Source organism: Rhinoraja longicauda, chromosome 2 (assembly GCF_053455715.1).
Source record: "Rhinoraja longicauda isolate Sanriku21f chromosome 2, sRhiLon1.1, whole genome shotgun sequence".
NCBI lineage: Eukaryota > Metazoa > Chordata > Chondrichthyes > Rajiformes > Arhynchobatidae > Rhinoraja > Rhinoraja longicauda.
Window position 1 is genome coordinate 97,063,081 of NC_135954.1, and position 18,624 is coordinate 97,081,704.

The 18,624-nt window shown below is 39.3% G+C and overlaps 1 protein-coding gene across 3 annotated transcripts in view; it reads left to right on the forward strand.

Annotated features, from left to right (window-relative positions):
- Positions 1–18,624, forward strand: part of rbm33a (RNA binding motif protein 33a) — a 143,322-nt gene that overhangs the window by 116,576 nt on the left and 8,122 nt on the right. For 2 of the 3 annotated variants that reach the window (XM_078424779.1, XM_078424795.1), the window contains 2 exons: positions 3,550–3,750; positions 7,751–7,939. In XM_078424779.1, the coding sequence (XP_078280905.1) occupies positions 3,550–3,750; positions 7,751–7,939 (390 nt within the window). The remainder of the gene's footprint in view (positions 1–3,549; positions 3,751–7,750; positions 7,940–18,624) is intronic. The other variant, XM_078424787.1, reaches the window with a different exon arrangement.

Genomic DNA, 18,624 nt, shown 5'->3' on the forward strand with positions numbered 1-18,624 from the left:
GATTTGAGTAATTCCTGGATGAACATTCCGTATGTTGCAACTTATGAGGTCGTGGACTAAGATTTGGGAAGTAAGAGGAGTTTTAAAAAAATCTGGTGTGTTGTGATGGGGTGAAGTAATTTGAATCATAAACATTAATGATTCTACCAATGTACATCTAAAACAAAAATGAGCAGAAATCCCTTGTGGAATCTCTTGTGGACTTCTTGAGACTTCATAATAGAAATATTTATCAAATCATAAAATATGCATATTTTGATATTAGGCAAGTTGAAATCATGCCACTGAAAAAAAACCCATGGCTACTGAAGTGTACTTATAACACTATTATTCAATGGAGCTATGCTTAAGCAGGATACTGTTTTTTAACTAGTGTTTATTTAAATAAGTACAATAGAGTTATGTCTGCATCTTGTATTCCTCAGATAGCTTTAAAAACCTAGAAACAATTCTTCAATCTTTCATGTTATGTACAAGTAAACAAAAAGGTCCTTGCTCTGCATATTGAAGTCAGTTTTCTGATTAAAAGCTCAAGATTTACTCTGAAGCTCAAAGTTCTATCCCACTAGCTCCAAAGCCTTGGCACTGTTTTCCTGTTCCACCTGGGTTCTTTTCTCAGGGTGAACCAATTTGACAGCAGTCGCTGCATTTTATTTGACCTTGCAATCCCTTGTTCTCTTCATTACAAAGGTAGTCTACACAATTGCTCTATGTAACATGACTCTTTGACCTTTGTGGTTCACCTGCTGCCAAAATTATTCTTGTATTAGTCACCTTCGGATTAGTTACAGTAGCTCTAGTGCTTTCCTGGCTGGTACTATTTTAATCGTAAACACTAAAATCTGTCGACAATGCAGAAGATGTTCACCAGGATGTGGCTTGGATTGGAGAGTTTTACCTATTAGGAGGGATTGGACAAACTTGGATTGTTTTCTCTGGAGCATCAGAGGCTAAGGGGTGACTCAATTAAAAATTAATAATATTAAGATAGATTGGATAGATAGGATTTTTTTTCCAAGGGTAGAAAGAAGAAATACCTGAAATACTGGAGGTTAATATGGGCAAAAGTATAAAGGAGATATGCAAGGCAAGTTTTCTGTTTACAGAGTGGGAAGTGCCAAGGACAGGCTGCCAAGACAGATGGCAGAAGCACATAAATTAGCAACATGAAAGGCATTCAGACCGGCACACGCAAATAGAGGGATATGGACTGTGCAGGCAGATAGCATTAGGCCCGTTCCTGTGTACTTCTGTTTCATGTTTAGTTCATCACCCAGTCGTATTCGGTCATCATTTTTCTTGACATCCTCCTCTCACTGCTGTTTCTGCATCTTCTGTTGCTTGAGCCAAGGTGTCATATAGGTCATTGCAGAAAATCAAAGCTCATGCTGCAGGAGGTAACATATTGGCATGTACAGAAGATTACCTGTAACAGGAAGAGACTGGGCACAAATTGATCTTTTTTCCCATTGGTAATTTGTACTAAATCACTCATTGCAGGGATTAATGCTGGCACCTCAACTTAAAATGTATAACTTGGATGAAAGCACTGAAAGAATGGATACTAACCACTAATTCTATCATCATCAGCAAAAGGCACTGGAAATAATCCGGAGCTTTCAGCAGATAGGTTCTGCTCTGTAACGTGCTGTCTAGTTCCCTAAATTCATAGATTTGTTGTTATACAGCATGGAAATGGGGCTCTCAGACCAATTCATCCATGCCAACCCACGTCCCCACCCACACTAAACCCATTTTCCCAAGTTTAATGCATATCTCTTTAAACCTTTCCTATCCAATGTCTTAAAATGTCTTTTTAATTGTCCGTGTCTCTACTACCTCTTCTGGCTATTCACCCTGTATACTCACCATCTGTATGGAAAAAGTTGGCCCTCAAATCTCCTTTTAAATCTTTCCTTATCTTAAACCTATGTCCTCTAGTTTCATCTATTTTGGAGGGGAGGGGTGAAAAGACTGAACATCTACCCGATCTGTGCCCCTCATGGGTTTATAAACCTTCATACGATCTCCCATCAGCCTCCTTCACTCCAAGGATAAACATCCTAGCCTAAACAGTCTCTCCTTATAAATCAATCCCACTCCTGCTGGATTTTTTTCTGCATCCTCCCCAGTTTAATTAGGCATTTCCTGTAGCATGGTGACTTCAACTGTACATAATATTCCAAGTGTGGCAGAACCAATGATTTGTACAACTGCAACACGATATTGCAATTTTTTTACTCATTGCTTCAGCTAATGAAAGCACATGAATCATATGCAGCCTTCACCACTATGTCTACCTGTGCTGGCAATTTCAGGAAACTGAATACTTGCTAGGTTTGACTGTTCAATAACACCTGCCGTTCACAGTGTATGTCCATCTCTGGCTAATTTCCCAAAATACCAATTGCGTTTGTCAGAGTTAAATTTCATCGGCTGTTCCCATTTAAGATAGATTATTTGTAATCTTAAACAACTTTATTAATTGTCCACTTTCCCGCCAGTATTGGAGGTATTGTTGCAAAACTTCGCCTTTTTATTTTCTCATGAGTCACAATGGGACATGACCTCTGGCTGTGTGCACTTCTGCTTTAATTTGCCCTTTAACCATTCTGCATTGTGAAATCCTTGGCCGTGGCACCATGGAGGCAACACGCCATTCTGGATTCATATCTACAGCAGCAGAAGCACCCATCTCTACCCGCCATTGACAAGCTGCTTACTCCTAATTGCCCTTCGTGTATCTCACTCCAAAACCATTTGTGTTGGAACATGGTGGGTGTGAAGGTATCTCTGGGAAGTCTTATCAAATGTTCACTAAACACCTGCCTTCCATGCATCAATGTCACGTGGTCCCATCAAAAGGTAGTGAGAAGACCCTACAGACCTTTCTAACCAAAACCTCTTCACTCGCGACAGCCTAATCTCTGAGGCTGTCACACTTGCTGTAGAAGCCGAAAAACATGCAGTTGTTTCTCTGCTTCCCTTTTTACATACTCAAACATGTAATCCAGTCAGCTGAAATAAATCAACCTGAACTGGCACCAACTAGCATCATGATAACACCAGCCAACAGGTTTGCGCAGATGATACACAGCTACACACCAGGTACACAGCTGTTTTAACCTGTCTCTGAACTACCATTTCAATCAAGCAATATTGAATTTTGGCACCCTTGCCGAAATCAGTGGAGATAGTAAAATCATAAATTCCTGAGTGATTCATCTCCATGTTTTTTGAATTGTCATTGTGGGTGTTCAACTGCTATTCGTAGGGGATATTAAAATAATAATTGAATTTTGGTGCATGGTTTTATCCCTTTTTGGAAGTAAAGGGAATCTTTTCCATGAAATGTTCTGTTTTTATCTTGCAAAATGGATTTAAATTGCAGTCTTTCTATCAGCGAGGTGAATTTATCTCCTCAGCGTGATGTATAGTTTATATCTTGAGATTTTTTGCAAGGTCAAATAGCATTTAGCACATGGTGGGTGATAAAAAGGTTTTGTGTTGAGTGAAGACACTGAGCAGCATGATGCTGTGTTCTTGCAGCAGGGGAGCGAGAACACTGGCTTTTCTCATCCCGAGGTCCAGCTTCAACGGCAGCACCAGCAACAACTCCAGAAACACCAGACCATTCGGAAGGTCACATTGACAAAAGGAGCGCAACAGCATCGACTGCAGCAACAGCGGCAGCAGTCTGTACCACAGCTGCTTGGAATGGCAAAGAATTTAGCCAGTCAACAGAACCGGGTAAGCATATGTACTTTTCAAATGCGGGAAATGCCGTGAGTTGTGTTGATAAAAGAGGTTCAAGTTTGATTATGTTTTGGCAGAAGATAAGTTTAATACTGTGTTTCAACTTTAAAGAGAAAGAAGTGTCTGGAATTCATGAGGTTGTACTCACCTGGGATGTTGTTACATTTTGTACATTGAAATGATGTTAACAGATTTTATAAATCTCACCAATTTTGTACTTGCTTGATGATGGCATGCTGTAGAGTTTTCTTTTAGCAATGCTACCGCTTGCAAGCAATGTCAGTTGCTGAAGTGTTGTTGAAGCAATTGTTTTTTACCTTGAGGTCAGTAGTGGGTTGAGGGGCAAGGATGACGAGGAACATTGGGGTACTTTTCAACTATTCTCTGCTCATTACAATCTGGCACTGTTGCTGTAAGTTTAGTTGCTTGCCTAATGTGGTCTTCATTGAAATTGGATGGTGCAACAGGCTAACCCCTTTGTGGATAAAGGTAGCCATTGAAAATGGGGCTTGCTGAAGTTCATCAGCATGATTAGTCAGTATTGCAGAGTCGAGAAACTCATCAGCTAATTTGTTCATGGCAAAATCCTAAAGCAATGAACTTTAAAAATCAAACTAAACTATTTTACAGATGTTGGGATCTTGTCATTACAGCAGTGCAGTATATAATTTGCCTGCAAAACTCTCCAAGGACGTGGTTGTGAAGAGCTTTAAATAATAGCATTTTCCCCCCTTTAACACAGGCTAGTTAAAAGCATATCTGGGGTTGAAAGAAAGTATTAATAGTTATTTTGAACCTCCTTGACTTCAAACATTTCAGCAGCTTTCATTTTATCAGATGCTATTTTGCAAATTAACGGTTTATTAAAACTTGTAGATTTGGTGGAATTTGAACTTGGCCATTGGGTTGTTTGTTTGGCCCTCTAACCACAATGCTATTGTATTTGCTCACCTAAAGCTTTACTTCTGCTAGTTATGATGTTATGGTTATAAATTAAAATATCACATAAGGAACTTTTAGTCTGGGATTAAGTAAACCCCAGAAAATATTCTGTTAATTATCAGATGGCAAGACACTTTCTCTGATGCTGTCATTAAATTAAATTTCTGTCCCATTAAGTGAAGTTTTCAATTGAATACATCTTATTTACATATATTCCCAATGACACTTGTCACCCTTTAGCATTGTTATAGACTTCAAGGCTCCAAATCTCTCTCATGTGCTAGCTGTTGAGGCAGTGAAGTATGTCACACCATTTCTACTGATGTCCAGTTATAATCAATTCCAAATCTAGATAACCTTCAATATTGATTATTGTTTGAGTGCAGAGCATGTTTTTTTTTCAGGCATACCAAACTTCAACTTGCAGCTGATAGTCTTGTTAAGTTTGCTTAGATTTCACTTTACATTGAACTTGCCAATTTAATTGTCCTCTCTTAGAAATTTGAGGCTGAGGTTTGAATAATCATATCCTGATGTTTCAGGACTTTTACCAAAGGGTTGAGGGAGTCAGTGCTTTCATTACATCTGGTTTCCAGTGGAGCTTTTGCTAATTATGTGCAGTGCGCCCTTAATTGCATTGTAATTGATTTATTTTCTTGGAGTGTTGGCTAAATGGCAATCTGTTCCATCTGGGATTGCCTGAGCTGGTTCTACTGGTCTTTCTTTGCAAACTAACTGACTTTAAATTGATGATGTTTCTTTAAAATATTCATTAAAGGGATGTGGCCTATGCACGGGTAGACTTTTAATTGCCCATCCCTTGTTGCCATGAGAAGGTGCTGGTGAGCTGCCTTCTTGAACCACAGTACTCTTAGGGAGGGAGTTTAAGGATTATGCTCCATTGATAATACATTTTCAAGCAGGATGGGTATGTGACTTGCAGGGGAACTTCCATATAATGGTATTCCCATGCCTTTGCTTTCCTTGTCCTTCGAGCTGGTAGAGATTGTGTGTTTGATGCAATGAATCCTGTCGATGATACAAACTGTTGCCACCGTGCATTGGTGAAGTGAATGGATTGTTGTGGACAGGATGCCTTCCAAGCTTGCAGCTATGTCCTGTGTGATGTTGAGCTTCTTCATGGTTTTCATATTCTACTCAATGAGGCTTGTGGAAAGTATTCCATCATACTCCTAACTTGAACTTTGTGGATGTGGGCAGGATTCCTAGCCCGTGACCTGCTTTTGTAGCTACCTTGAGTATATGGCTACTCCAGTTCAATTTCTGGTCAATGGTAACAACCCCCATTATATTGATTGTGGAGATAATAATGCCATTGAAGGTCAGGGAGTAGTAGTTGAATTTTGTCTTGAGGGATATCATCATTTTCTGGCACCGTGTGGTGTGAATATTACCTGCATCTGTCAGCCCAGGCTGGATATTGGTCCAGATCTTGCTGCATTTGGTTGTGGACTGCTTCATTATCTGAAGAGTTTCAAATGGAACAATCATCAGCCCCCACTTCTGACCTTATGATTGCATAAAGGTCATTCATGAAGCACCTGAATACTGTTAAATATTTGTAATTCTCTACAGTAGAGGATCAGTCATTGCCATTTACTCAGAACGAAATCAATAGATATCTGGATATTGAGAAGATAAGGGAATAGTGCAGGACAACGGCAGAGGTATAAGAGCAGCTGTGATTTTGATGTGTGGCAGAGCTGGCTGAAAGGGTCAAATACCCTTTTAGTCATGATTTTCATGCTCTTAGATTGATTTGGAAGTAATTAACTGCGCTTTATGAACATGGCAGACCTGAGTCATTTTCTATGTTGCATAGATGCCAATGTGTTAACCGTAACAGAAGAGCTTGGCTTGAGTTACAACTGGCTCTGGAGAGTAGGTCATCAACACTGCTGTTTGGATGTTGTCTGATTCACTGGCTTTCACTCTGTCCAGTGCTCTCAATTTGCTGCTGTGAATTGCCCATAGTGTGCAGAAGAGTGGTAAAATATGTTGGGAGCTGACAGGAATGTGTTCAAGCAAATAACAAAAGGATTATAAAGTGATTCTAGTCTTGCGGGAGGCTGTGTTTGTATTCATGGAAATCTGCTCTAATTGAGATTTCCACGTCGTCTGCTCTTGCATCAAGAAAGATGTTGGGGGGAAAAAAGGATTATTTGCCCTTTTTCCAAACAAATTCCATGAGAACTAATTTTATTCCGTATCTTCAACCTTTGTACAGTGTGTGGATTCTATAAGGGTGAATCTCCTTTATCTGAATGGCCATAACATAGGAGTAACATCTAGTTGAGGATGAGTGTGGGTGGTTGATTTGTTGATGGTTGCCACAGACTGAAAAGCCTGTTTCATGCTGTATGACTCTGACTCCATGGTTCATTCCATCTAACCATGTATTATAGCTGCTACTCTGATGCATTAGTCTTGTCATAAAGCAGGCCATAAACATGGAGTCTGGGGCATGGGCTGAGAAATGCTATTCTGTGTGTATGACTTTGCTATTGCTCGGCTAATCTGTTGGACAGCTCTCTTAAATTAGCCAGAGGTCCCCTGGTGATGAGAGGAGGACTGTACAGGGTTGACTCTGCTGGCTGTGTGTTTGACACCAAGACTGATACCGAGGTCAACAAAGCATAGTCGATCCATATTTATTCTTGTGCTTTGAAGTCACAGTTTGTTACAACCGGATGGCTTGCTGGATGATTTCAGGGGCAGTTTAAAGTCAACAACATGCTGTGGGTTGGAGACATACCAGACAGGATAAAGGTGGTACATAGATGCGCATATAAATTAGATCTTGTTGTTACAATATCGTTTCAAGTTGAAATTGCTGAAATTGATGCAAGATTTAAGGGCTCGGTTATTGGATAAATACAGGGCACAAAACCTTTAAAGATATAACCTTGTCTTAAACTGTACGGTCATACCGCGTTGCTGTGAAGCCACTATATGACCCATGGAAAGTTTCGAACCACAAGCTGACACCCCAAGGACAAAATAAATTGGCTGAGTGCTGTGTTCTCTACAGGTCATTATGCAGGGGCGCGGCATAGCATTACCAGGCCAGATGGGCCGAGGACGCATGATGCAACATAAACAGAATCTGCGAGTGGTGGAATGCAGACCTCAACCATGTGTGGTGTCAATTGAAGGGCTTTCTTCTTCAACCACTGATATCCAGTTGAAAAACCTGCTGATGTCAGTTGGACCTATTCAGGTAAATGACCTCTTGCATGCATTTTTTAGCACATAAATTATTGTAAGATTATTAAAAATCTGCTTTGATTCTTTTAAATCTATGAACCTAATGTTTGTGTAAAGTTTATCAGACGTCTATTGTTGGTAAGTACTACCATGTTGGATTAAATAGTTTTTAAAATGTGATAATAATGTGGGGACAATAAATTGCGGCTTCCGGTAAATTTCATGATTTGCAGGACATGTATTAGCATACAGCTTTTTACATGGTTTGCACCTTTCCTAATGCACAGATGGCAGTATCCTGTCTTAGCTTGTCACCCTCATTGACAGAAGTGTCTGGATTTGGATGTAGATTGTTGTGCATCACCCAAATTCTGCTCTATAATTTACCTCGAGTCTTAACACTTTCTTCCATCTCATTTGTCTTGAGATTCTTTGCCCTTGACCACTTTTTCATCTCGCTGCATCTTGGATGGTTTCTTAATGCGGCGGTTTGGAAATCATGGTTCTTTTTTTAATGAGAAGTTAACACTTTAATTTTGTAGGTTAAATAAAATTATGATGTATTAATCAGATGTTTTTGTCATCTTCCATTAACTATGTAATAACACCAGTTAAGTGTCAAGAGTTGAATCAAGAGTGTTTAATTGTCATATGTGCCAGCAATGGAACAATGACATTCTTACTTGCAGCAGCAGAACAAACCTGTAAACACAATATACACAGATGATATATAATAAATTAATTCAATAACTTAACCACAATATTAGTGAAATTTAAAAAAATACAAAGTCATTAGTGCAAACAGAGACAGTCTATAGATATGCATAGGTGAAGTTAGTGCTCTGCTGTGTTCAAGAACTTGACTTTGCACAAATGCTTAAAAGCTGGAATCCAGGACTGGCCTACCCCAGAACTTGCAAAGCATTGCACACTTTCCCATCCCTCTTGTCTATAACTTGTTCTTGCACTGCTTTACACATTTATTTAATTGGCTTTTGACTGGCCATCTTTGTTGTTAGTTAAGCTGTCACTCACATGTTCTAATTCATCCACGAAGTCCAATGATCTTACTTCATTCACGTTTCCCCCTCTGCCTTTGCCAATTTACAGCATTTTCCACAATAATGTACGATGTTGTGTTCCTCATCAGTAAATAATTTAAAAATATGATTTTGAAATATTATAGCAGAACAACTGTTTAAAGGGAAAATACATCAGATGCTGCATATCTGAAATAAAGACATTGAGCAAGTGCAGTAATGTCTTTCGAGAAACCCATCACTCAAATTTCTTATGGAATGAATCAAAGTCAAAGATATTTGTTGATAAAGATGAGGTTGTGAGAGCAGGTTACAACAAGTGACAAATAAATGGAAAATAAAAACAGGAATTGCTGGAAATTTGGTCGGTCAGGCGGCATCTGTGGTAAGATCAGTTGAGGGATAAGGAGTTTCAGATCTTAAAGTATTTCTCTTTGCACAGATACTGCCTAATCTATTGAGTGTTTCCAGTATTTTATGCTTCTATTTCAGATTTCCAGCATGTTCATTTTTTAATAAATTTTGAAATAGATGTAAGTTTTCAGTGAATGGTTAAAAAAATCAGTATTATTACACATTCAGATTAAATTAAGAAGCTTGCTGATTTATTTTACAGCAATCACGTCAGAGGGAAAGAATCTATGACTGGCCCAAATGCATTGCTTTCATTGGCAGGGGTTGAATAACTCCTATTATCTCTGTCATTCTGAGTCAAGTCCTCCAAGTAAAACTGGAGTGAACAAATTAAATGGATTCTCGTGGGATCAATTTCTATCCATTTCTGCCAACCATTCAGATGAATTCATGATAAGCTGAAAAGGCAGAAATTTCAGTTAGTAATTTATTTTTATGAGAATTTATTTGAACTCAGTTTCCCCTAATGATACTCGGATATAAATACCATTTCAAGTATTTGCAGAGAAATTTGGGAACTATTTAGCTAAACACTTCAAAAGGATTTGCTGTTGTATTCCAGATAAGAGCTCGTGGAATAGTCAAACCACTTTATTGCTGCTTGTATTTTAAGTTGCTTATTAGAGATGTGCTGGCAGTGATAACTGTCAAACAAAAGATATAGCTCATGCACCCGGTTCTGGTGGGTAGAAGTGCATAAAAGGGTTGAAGCAAGTGTATTGGGGAGAAACACAAGTACTTTAGACTTTGCAATTCTGATTAAGTCAATTATGGTAAATTGTTTTTAAAGTTGTGTTCCAAAGTACAACTTTAATTGGGAGAGAATTATAAAGGCAGGAAAAACGATGTGTGCTTTTGCTGCTAGAATTCTCAATGGACTTTTGAAATTCAAACAGAATATTGGTCCGTGTCTGCAGGAGCACTTTAGTTCCTGGTTTAAATATGGAAGCCTGGCTTGTATTGCTTGTTACTGCTCCAACAGCATCTTCACGTTGCACGATATGTAAACTGCTGTCATTAGAGAATACCATCAAATAAACTCGCCTCCTGGTTAGATCTCTTCTGACACATTCTGAATTCACCAGATATTTACTTAATGAGTATTCCACTTTGGTATTCACCAAGTAAAATGACATTGATAATGGTGAAATTAGAGAAGAGTATGTTGTTATTCTATGGCATTTTATTCTGAAAGGCCAGATGCGATTTATCCCAGGATAGTGAGGGAAGCAAGGGAGGAAACTTCTGAGACCTTGTCAAAGATCTTTGTATCCTCTTTAGCCATGGGTGAAGTGGCAGTTGATGGATTGAAAAATAGCCAAAGTTGTCCTTTGTTTAAAAAGGACAACTGGGATAAAGCAGGAAATTGTAGGCCGACGAGCGTTGCGTCACTGGCAGGAAAATTATTGGGGAGCCTTCTTTGGGGTAAGACATGCTTCAGTTGCATAAACTTAGGTTACGCACATTGTTCAGTATTGTGTGCAGTTCTAGTCACCTCTATTGGAAGCATGTGGAAGCTTTTGAGAGTGCAGAAAAGGTTCACCAGCACTAGATTCGATAGTATTAGCTATGAGGAGAGGTTGGACAAACTTGGATTGTTTTGTCTGGCATGCCAGAAGCTGAGGGTCGATCTGCTAGAGGTACATGAAATTATGAGCGACATGGATAGTATAAATAAATGGTCAGAGACCTTCTCCCAGAGTCAAGATGCTAAACGCTAGAAGACCTAGGTTAAAGGCGAGAGGGAGTGGTTTAAAGGAGATTTGTAAGGCAAGTTCATTTACACAGCGAGTGGTAGGTGCCTGAAATGCGCTGCTGGAGAGATATAAGAAACAGGTAAGACAGAAACTTTTCAGAGGCATTTACACAAATACGAGCAGGTAGTAAACAGAGGGATATAGTCCATGTGCTGGCAGATGGGATTAATTTAGATTTACATCATGGTCAGCACAATAATGGTGGGCTGAAAGATCTGTTCTTGTGCTGTACTGTTCCATATTCTTAAGGACTGATAAATTGGTACACAATTAGTGAACAAAAGAAAACTGACAGGAATTTATTGAAAACGAAATTGTCTGAAAAAAGCTAAGAGGTAACTAATTAGGTAGATGAAGGAAATTGAGTAAATGTATGTACATATATATTTAATTATTCAATAATATTCATATCTTTATATTTGAATGAAAAAAAAACAAGAGGAAATTCAATGGTATGGATAAAATTAATTGAACAAGATAAATGATAGTTGAAAAGACAGGTAGACACAAAATGCTGGAGTAACTCAGCGGGACAGGCAGCATCTCCGGTGAGAAGGAATGGGTGACATTTCGGGTCGAGACCCTTCAGTTTCAGAAAAGACAAGGTTGGATATGGTTCAACCATGGAGCCGTTGCTTGGTCTGTATCATATATAAGTTATTCTTTCTACAGTCCGCTTGATTTTCTGCCTTTCAGCGCACCTTCTCCCCCTCCTCTATTCCCCCCTCCCGCTACTATTTTAAGTGTGACGCTAATTAGGTGTTAAAATGTGCAGGGACATTATTACTTGGGTTTCTGCCAGGATTTATTCATGGGACAGGTAGCACTGATATTTCTAGTTAAGCAGGATGTGTAGTGCATAACTTCATCATTGAAAGCAGATTGTTGAATCTTACAGTGAATAATTTACCTTTTAATATCTGTTTGCAACCAAGACTGCTTCTAGGTTTATGTCTCCAGTTATTTCTCAAAGAAAATTCCCCTGATGCACATGTACAGTATGATCACTCATAGTCAATTATGTTTTTTAATTGCAGATACTTGAAATGAATGTTTTTGTCATAAAGCCAAAATTTAATAAGTGCTGTCAAGTAGTATTCCATTGCTACAACTACAAAACCTGCAGGTTTTCAAATCTACAGTTGTACTTCGCTTCCTCATTAACACTGTCTTTTATATAATGCACATTTTGCTTGGCCTTCAGCTGCTGCCTTCGTAAGGGCTCCTTCTCATTCTTAATTATTCCACTTCGTGAAAGACTGATTTGTTTCAATCTGATCATTTGTGTGTGGAGGCTTGCTTGTCATTGCACAACAGTGTGCCTTATTTTAAACCAGCTGTGGTTGTAGTTTGTACAAAAATAGACAACTACCATTTTGTGCTTTGTTGATTAATATATTCATGAATCTGCTTAATGCTTTGCAGGTAAACGATGTGAGGTTCAATTCAAAATGGGATTTAAACTTGCTGTCCTTTGCAAATCTTTCCACTCCACTTGGCAATGGCTTGATCCTGTCTAAAAACAGAAAATGCTCAGTAGGTCAAGTGAAAATGAAGCAAAGTAATGTTTCAGTTTGACTGTTTCACTCTGCAAACATGCAACCTGACTTAAATTTTTTCCAACATTTTCTGTTTTTATTTCAGGTTTCTGATATCTGCATTAAAAAAAATCCATCTAATACTATTTGTTGTATTGGTCGTCCCAGATATTCATTTGATTTTATCGCTCACCTATTAGTATCAATTCCATGTTATTCAGAGAATTGCGTAGAATAGACCAAAGAAGATGTTGACGAGGAAGGGTGATGTAAAAGCCAGCTCTTGAGTTCAGAATATTGAAGAATTTAAAAGAGAATCTGAGCTAGAAGGAAATTCTGTCATTGATCTAAAATGTTGAAGAGAGACACAAAGTGCTGGAGTAACTCTGGGTCACACAGCATCTCTGAAGAATAAGGATAGGAGACGTTTTGGGTTAGGACCCTTCCTTAGGCGGAAGTCTCCTATCCTTTTTCTCCAGAGATGCTGCCTGAACCTCTGAGTTACTCCAGCACTTTGTGTCTCTCTTTGGTATAAACCAGCATCTGCAGTTCTTTGCTTCTCAAATGTTAAGTTTGTTTTTCGATTTGCAAGTGCAACCTGGCTTGTTGTGTAATTCTATTATTTTCTTGTGTATTTGTGGGAGTGATGGGGATGCGAATGGGAGAGGGCGAGGAACTCATTGTTTGAGCCTGGAGAAGATTGTAAGATTATCTAAACCAGGAGAATTTGCATATGACTTTAGATTTAATGATTAAAGTGAAAGGGAACAATGGAGAAGATGACGAATGGACCTTGCCTAAGGAGTTTTGGAGATGAGTATTATATATGTTGAGGTTTATGAAGGATCAAGGTTGTCAGGCCAGCCAAGTATGCGTTGGAATGGTGGCGAAGGTCAGGAAGAGCTGGAGGTTAGAAAAGACCTAGACAATCAGGGCCGACAACAAATGACTTCAGGCAGGATGGAGCCCTGGTAGGCCCATTGTTGGCTACGGGGATACAATGCGGTGAGCTGTCAAACTGATTAAACAACTAGGGAGTAGGAAGGAGGGGAGCGTCAGTAGAAATTACTTAAAATTGGAGAATTCAACCTTCGAACTGCTGGGTTGTAAGCAACCGAAGCGAAACATGAGGTGCTGTTCCTCCAATTTTTGTGTGGCCTCTCTGGCAATGGAGGAGGTACAGGACAGAAAGGCCATCGCTTCTTGGGAATGGAAAGGGCAGTTGAAATGAATGGCAATCCAATAGGCCTTGGCAGATTAGGAGTAAGTGCTCAGCGAAATGGTCACTGAGTCTACGTCTTGTCGATGTACAGGAGCCCACATCGGGACATTGGATGCAGTCAATGAGGTTAGAGGAGATACACGTAAACTGTTTCACCTGAAAGGACTGTCAGGGTCCCTGGATGGACTCGAGGGAGGAGGTACAAGGACAGGTGGTGTATCTACTGCGGTTGCTGGGGAAAGTACCTGGGGAGATGGTGGCTTGGGTGGGAAGGAAATTAGTTAACTAAGGAGTTGCGGAGGGTGCTGTCTGTGCGGAAGGCGGAAAGAGGTGGAGATGGGAAGATGTGATTAGTGGTGGGATCCCCTAGGAGGTGATGAAAATGTCGGAGGATAATGTGTTGAACGTGGAGACTTGGGAGGTGATGATTAGGCAGGAATCATCACAAATTTCTAACTGCAGATGTAGTTATCTTCTCTTCAACGACTTCCATTTTCCCTCATCTTTACCATGGATGTCCAGTCACTCTACACCTCCATCCCCCACCAGGAAGGTCTTAAAGCCCTCCATTTCTTCCTCAACCGCAGAACTAGCCAATTTCCGTCTACTAACACTCCTCCGCCTAGCAGAGCTGGTCCTTACCCTCAACAACTTCTCCTTCGACTCCTCACCCTTCCTGCAAATCCAAGGCGTAGCTATGGCACTTGCATGGCCCCCAGCTATGCCTGCCACTTTGTAGGGTACATTGAAAAATCACTTCCAGGCATACACTTGCCCTCTGAACTCTACCTCCGCTACATTGATGACTGCATTGGTGCTGCCTCCTGCCTCCATGCGGAACTCACTGACTTCATCAGCTTCACGACTAATTTCTATCCCGCACTCAAATTCCAAGCGCAGGCTCAGCGATCATTTCGCTGAACACCTCTGCTCAGTCCGCCTTAACCTACCTGATTTCCTGGTTGCTCAGCACTTTAACTCCCCCTCCCATTCCCAATCTGACCTTTTTGTCCTGGGCCTTCTCCATTGTCAGAGTGAGGCCCAACGCAAGTTGGGGGAACAGCACCCCATATTTCACTTGGGTAGCTTACACCCCAGTGGAATGAGCATTGATTTCTCTAACTTCAAATACCCCTTGCTTTCCCTCTCTCTCCATCCCCTCCCCCTTCTCAGTTCTCCCACCAGTCTTACTGTCTCCAACTACATTCTATCTGTCCCGCCCACTCCCCTGACATCAGTCTGAAGAAGGGTCTTAACCTGAAACGTCACCCATTCCTTCTCTCCAGCATTTTGTGTCGACCTTCGATTTAAACCAGCATCTGTGGTTTTTTCCTACACACAATGTAGTTATCTGGCTAGTTTCAAGATCCAACCAAGTAAACACTTTCTTTCGCTGAATATCTGTAAAACCATTGGTACTTTTGCACCAAAAAGCTTACTAGCTAATCTTAGCCACCATTATTGATTTTTAATTTTAGGCATATACATCACTTTTACAATTTAACTTTTGTAACTTTTGTTTATTGGCATTTCAACTTCCACTAGGCTCCAGTGTTTGAGCATGTTTTTGGTCTCTTATTCTCATAAATGCATCTACTTTGTAGTTTCACTTGCCCTTCTTTAATATTCAAATATTGTGAGATTCAAGCAGGCTTGTTTCATTGACAACAGTGAATTTTTCACCCCGTGCCAATTTTGTTTCAGCTTCAGTAGTGTATATATTCATACACAGTTTCCATCAAGTAGAATTTCCTGTCTTCTCTGCTCTGCACAGTTTTTAAAAGGTCTGTTGTGCAGACTTTGGATTTCTTTGTTTTTGCCTTTACCAATAAACTTCATGTTGTGTCCCTCATAATGGAATGCAGTAAGTCACCTGGTTGATCCAATATCTGCTGGCAAACTTATTGAATTCGTAAAGTATCTATTCAATGTCCTGCAAAGCTATCAGTTTAGTTTAATTTATTATCATGTATGCTGAGGTACAGTGAATAGCTTTGTTTGCATGCTATCCAGTCAAAGGAAAAACTACGCATAATTACAATCAAGCTGCCCAAAGTGCACAGATAAAGGATAAAGTCCAATTAAAGTTAGTTCAAAGGTATCCAATGAGTTAGATGGAAGGTCAGGACTGCACTCTAGTTGATGAGAGAATCACTGTTTCCAGTTTAGATCACCGTAATTTCTAAGGCATCATTTGTTTCAGTTGTTTTTATTTAAGTGAATTTCCTATTAGGATGAAGATACTAATTTTTAGTGTGTAGCTTTATGCAGACAAATAATTTGGATCATTATCAGAAGCTGAAAAGACAAAATGACTGCGAGAATTTCCTTTAGCAAATTTGTTGCTGTGATCTGGAAAGGCCTTTGGAGGGATATTTTTTTTAATGTTCAATTTGTTAATGCTGTTTTAAAATTTAATGTCAGCCAAAACATAACGCATGGAGTTACTTTTTAAGTCTCACAACTGGTATAGCACTCATTTGACATAACCTAAAAGGTGACTCCTGACATGCCTGCAGGTTTACTGTCAAAATGCCTTTCACATTAAAGTCTCTCGAACACCATCCTAACTAACTCAAAAGTAGTTGCATTCAATTGCATAAAAATTCTAAAATGCTAATAGCAGGAGAAGAAAGCTGTCGATATTTTGTTCCCAAATTGGTAATTTAATGAGCACTGGGCATCAGTCTGAAAGTCTCTACTAATTACCCAGCACTAAATGAAAGACTGGATAGTTAGGAACTTGTAGACTACAAAAAATGTATCTCTGGCTCAAATAAAAAACTTGAAAATATGCAAATAAGGCAGTGGAATAAAAATGCCGTGGAAGACCGGAAACTAAATGAGCAATGCAGACTTTATTTTGGTGAAAGTCCATATAACGAGTTCTCTTGTTGGCTCTTAAGTTTATCTCGTGAAGAACTGAGCCATATGGGCCAAAAAGAATTCAAGCCAAGGTTTACAGATGGTAATAATAGCACTAAAAAATTAACTTGGTTCACAGAAAGGACAAGAAAAGTTCCTCTTCTGATGAATTAATTTGTCCATTATCATTGTCATGACTTACTGATGACTGGCGATTTGTGTCATGTGTAAAACTGGTCCAATCTTTTTTCTCTGTGCCTCTACTGATGGCTGTCACTTTTAGCCTACAATCACTTGACCCGGAGACGCAAGAGACTGCAGTTGCTGGAATCTTGAGCAAAATACAAACTGCTAGTGGAACTAAGTGGCTCAGGCCGCACGTGTGGATGAAAATAGGCAAGACGACCTTTTCTTGTCGATTCCTAATCCAAAATGTTGTTTGTTCATTTCCCTGACCGGCTAAGTTCCTCCAGCAGTTTGTTAATCACGGCTTCTGACTGGACTGCAACATGTGCTATTTGTTGGGCCCTCGTGCCTTCTATCAAAACTGCCAGCTGCTCTCTCCCAGTTATCTGCTCTCTTGCAGTTAATCCGTTGCAACTATTCTATTATGGTTATGACTAATTTTGCATTACATGAAAACTATTCCATCATGATAGTCAAAAATGTGAATCTTCCCTATGCCATGCATTGACTTTCCATACCATATTTTCCCTTGTCCATGTATGGCACAGAAAGTGACTTGGAAGTTTAAATCTTAGTTGCCAATCTTCTGCTGCTCAAGGCGAGCAACGATAAATAAAGCTGAGTGGGATGGTGTTATAGCCCCTAGAACATAACCACATAGTTGTACAGAGTATAAAGGAAGAAAGTTTCAGTGAAATTCACTGAATTTAATCTGTGTAGACTGGGTAAAAAAATAAACAGGAGAAAGTTGATCCAGATGAAAAGTTGATGGTTTGCTTTTGGGATAATTTCTAGGAATAGTACATTCTGGAGCCAACCAAAGACCACGCTATCGTAGACTTGGTTTTTGGAGCAAGATTGAATCATTATTAGCAACAATCATAATATGACTGAACTTTACGTTCAGATTGGTAGAGAGAGAAATGATCCAAGGCTGATACTGTAAATTAAGAGCAATTACGAGGGTGTAAAAGCAGAAGTCAACTGGTATATTGCAGAATTGATCAGTCAAAATGCAGTGTTGGACATTTAAAGGTACCTTTCAAAAATAGCGAGCAAGAGAGCCCAGAGTGTTTAATTGTCATGTGCATCATGACCAGAACAATGCAATTCTTACTTGGTGTAGCTTTACAGGCACATTAAATGCAAAACACAGAACACACATTTTCAATAAATTATCAGTTATACTCAGTAAACCAGACCATTATAATGCAAGACAATGGATGGAGTGCAACCTTATCTCTCGTAATTTGGTGCTGATATAGGGTTGTTGTTTGAGGTTGTGTGCCGATGCCAAGAAGGGAAAATTTATGATTTTATTTATCATGCACATTATTTATGATTAACTAAAAACAAATTAAAGGCGATATTAAATTTAAGGAAAAAATTCACAGCATGTGACAGGTTTGAAGATTGGTCAAAATATATATATTTAATGTACTGAATGGCAAGATATAGATGAGGAAGAAGGAAAAATGTATGAGGCAAAGCTAGCCAGAAATATAAATTAGAAAATGAGTTTTCGATACATAAAATAGAAAATACTTCAAGTTAGAATTGGTCCTGTGGAAAGTGTCTTGGGAATAAATAATGGTAAACAACAAGATGACCGATCAATTCGTTGTCTATTTTGCATCAGACTGCACTTTAAAGGATGCCAGATAGTATCTCAAAAA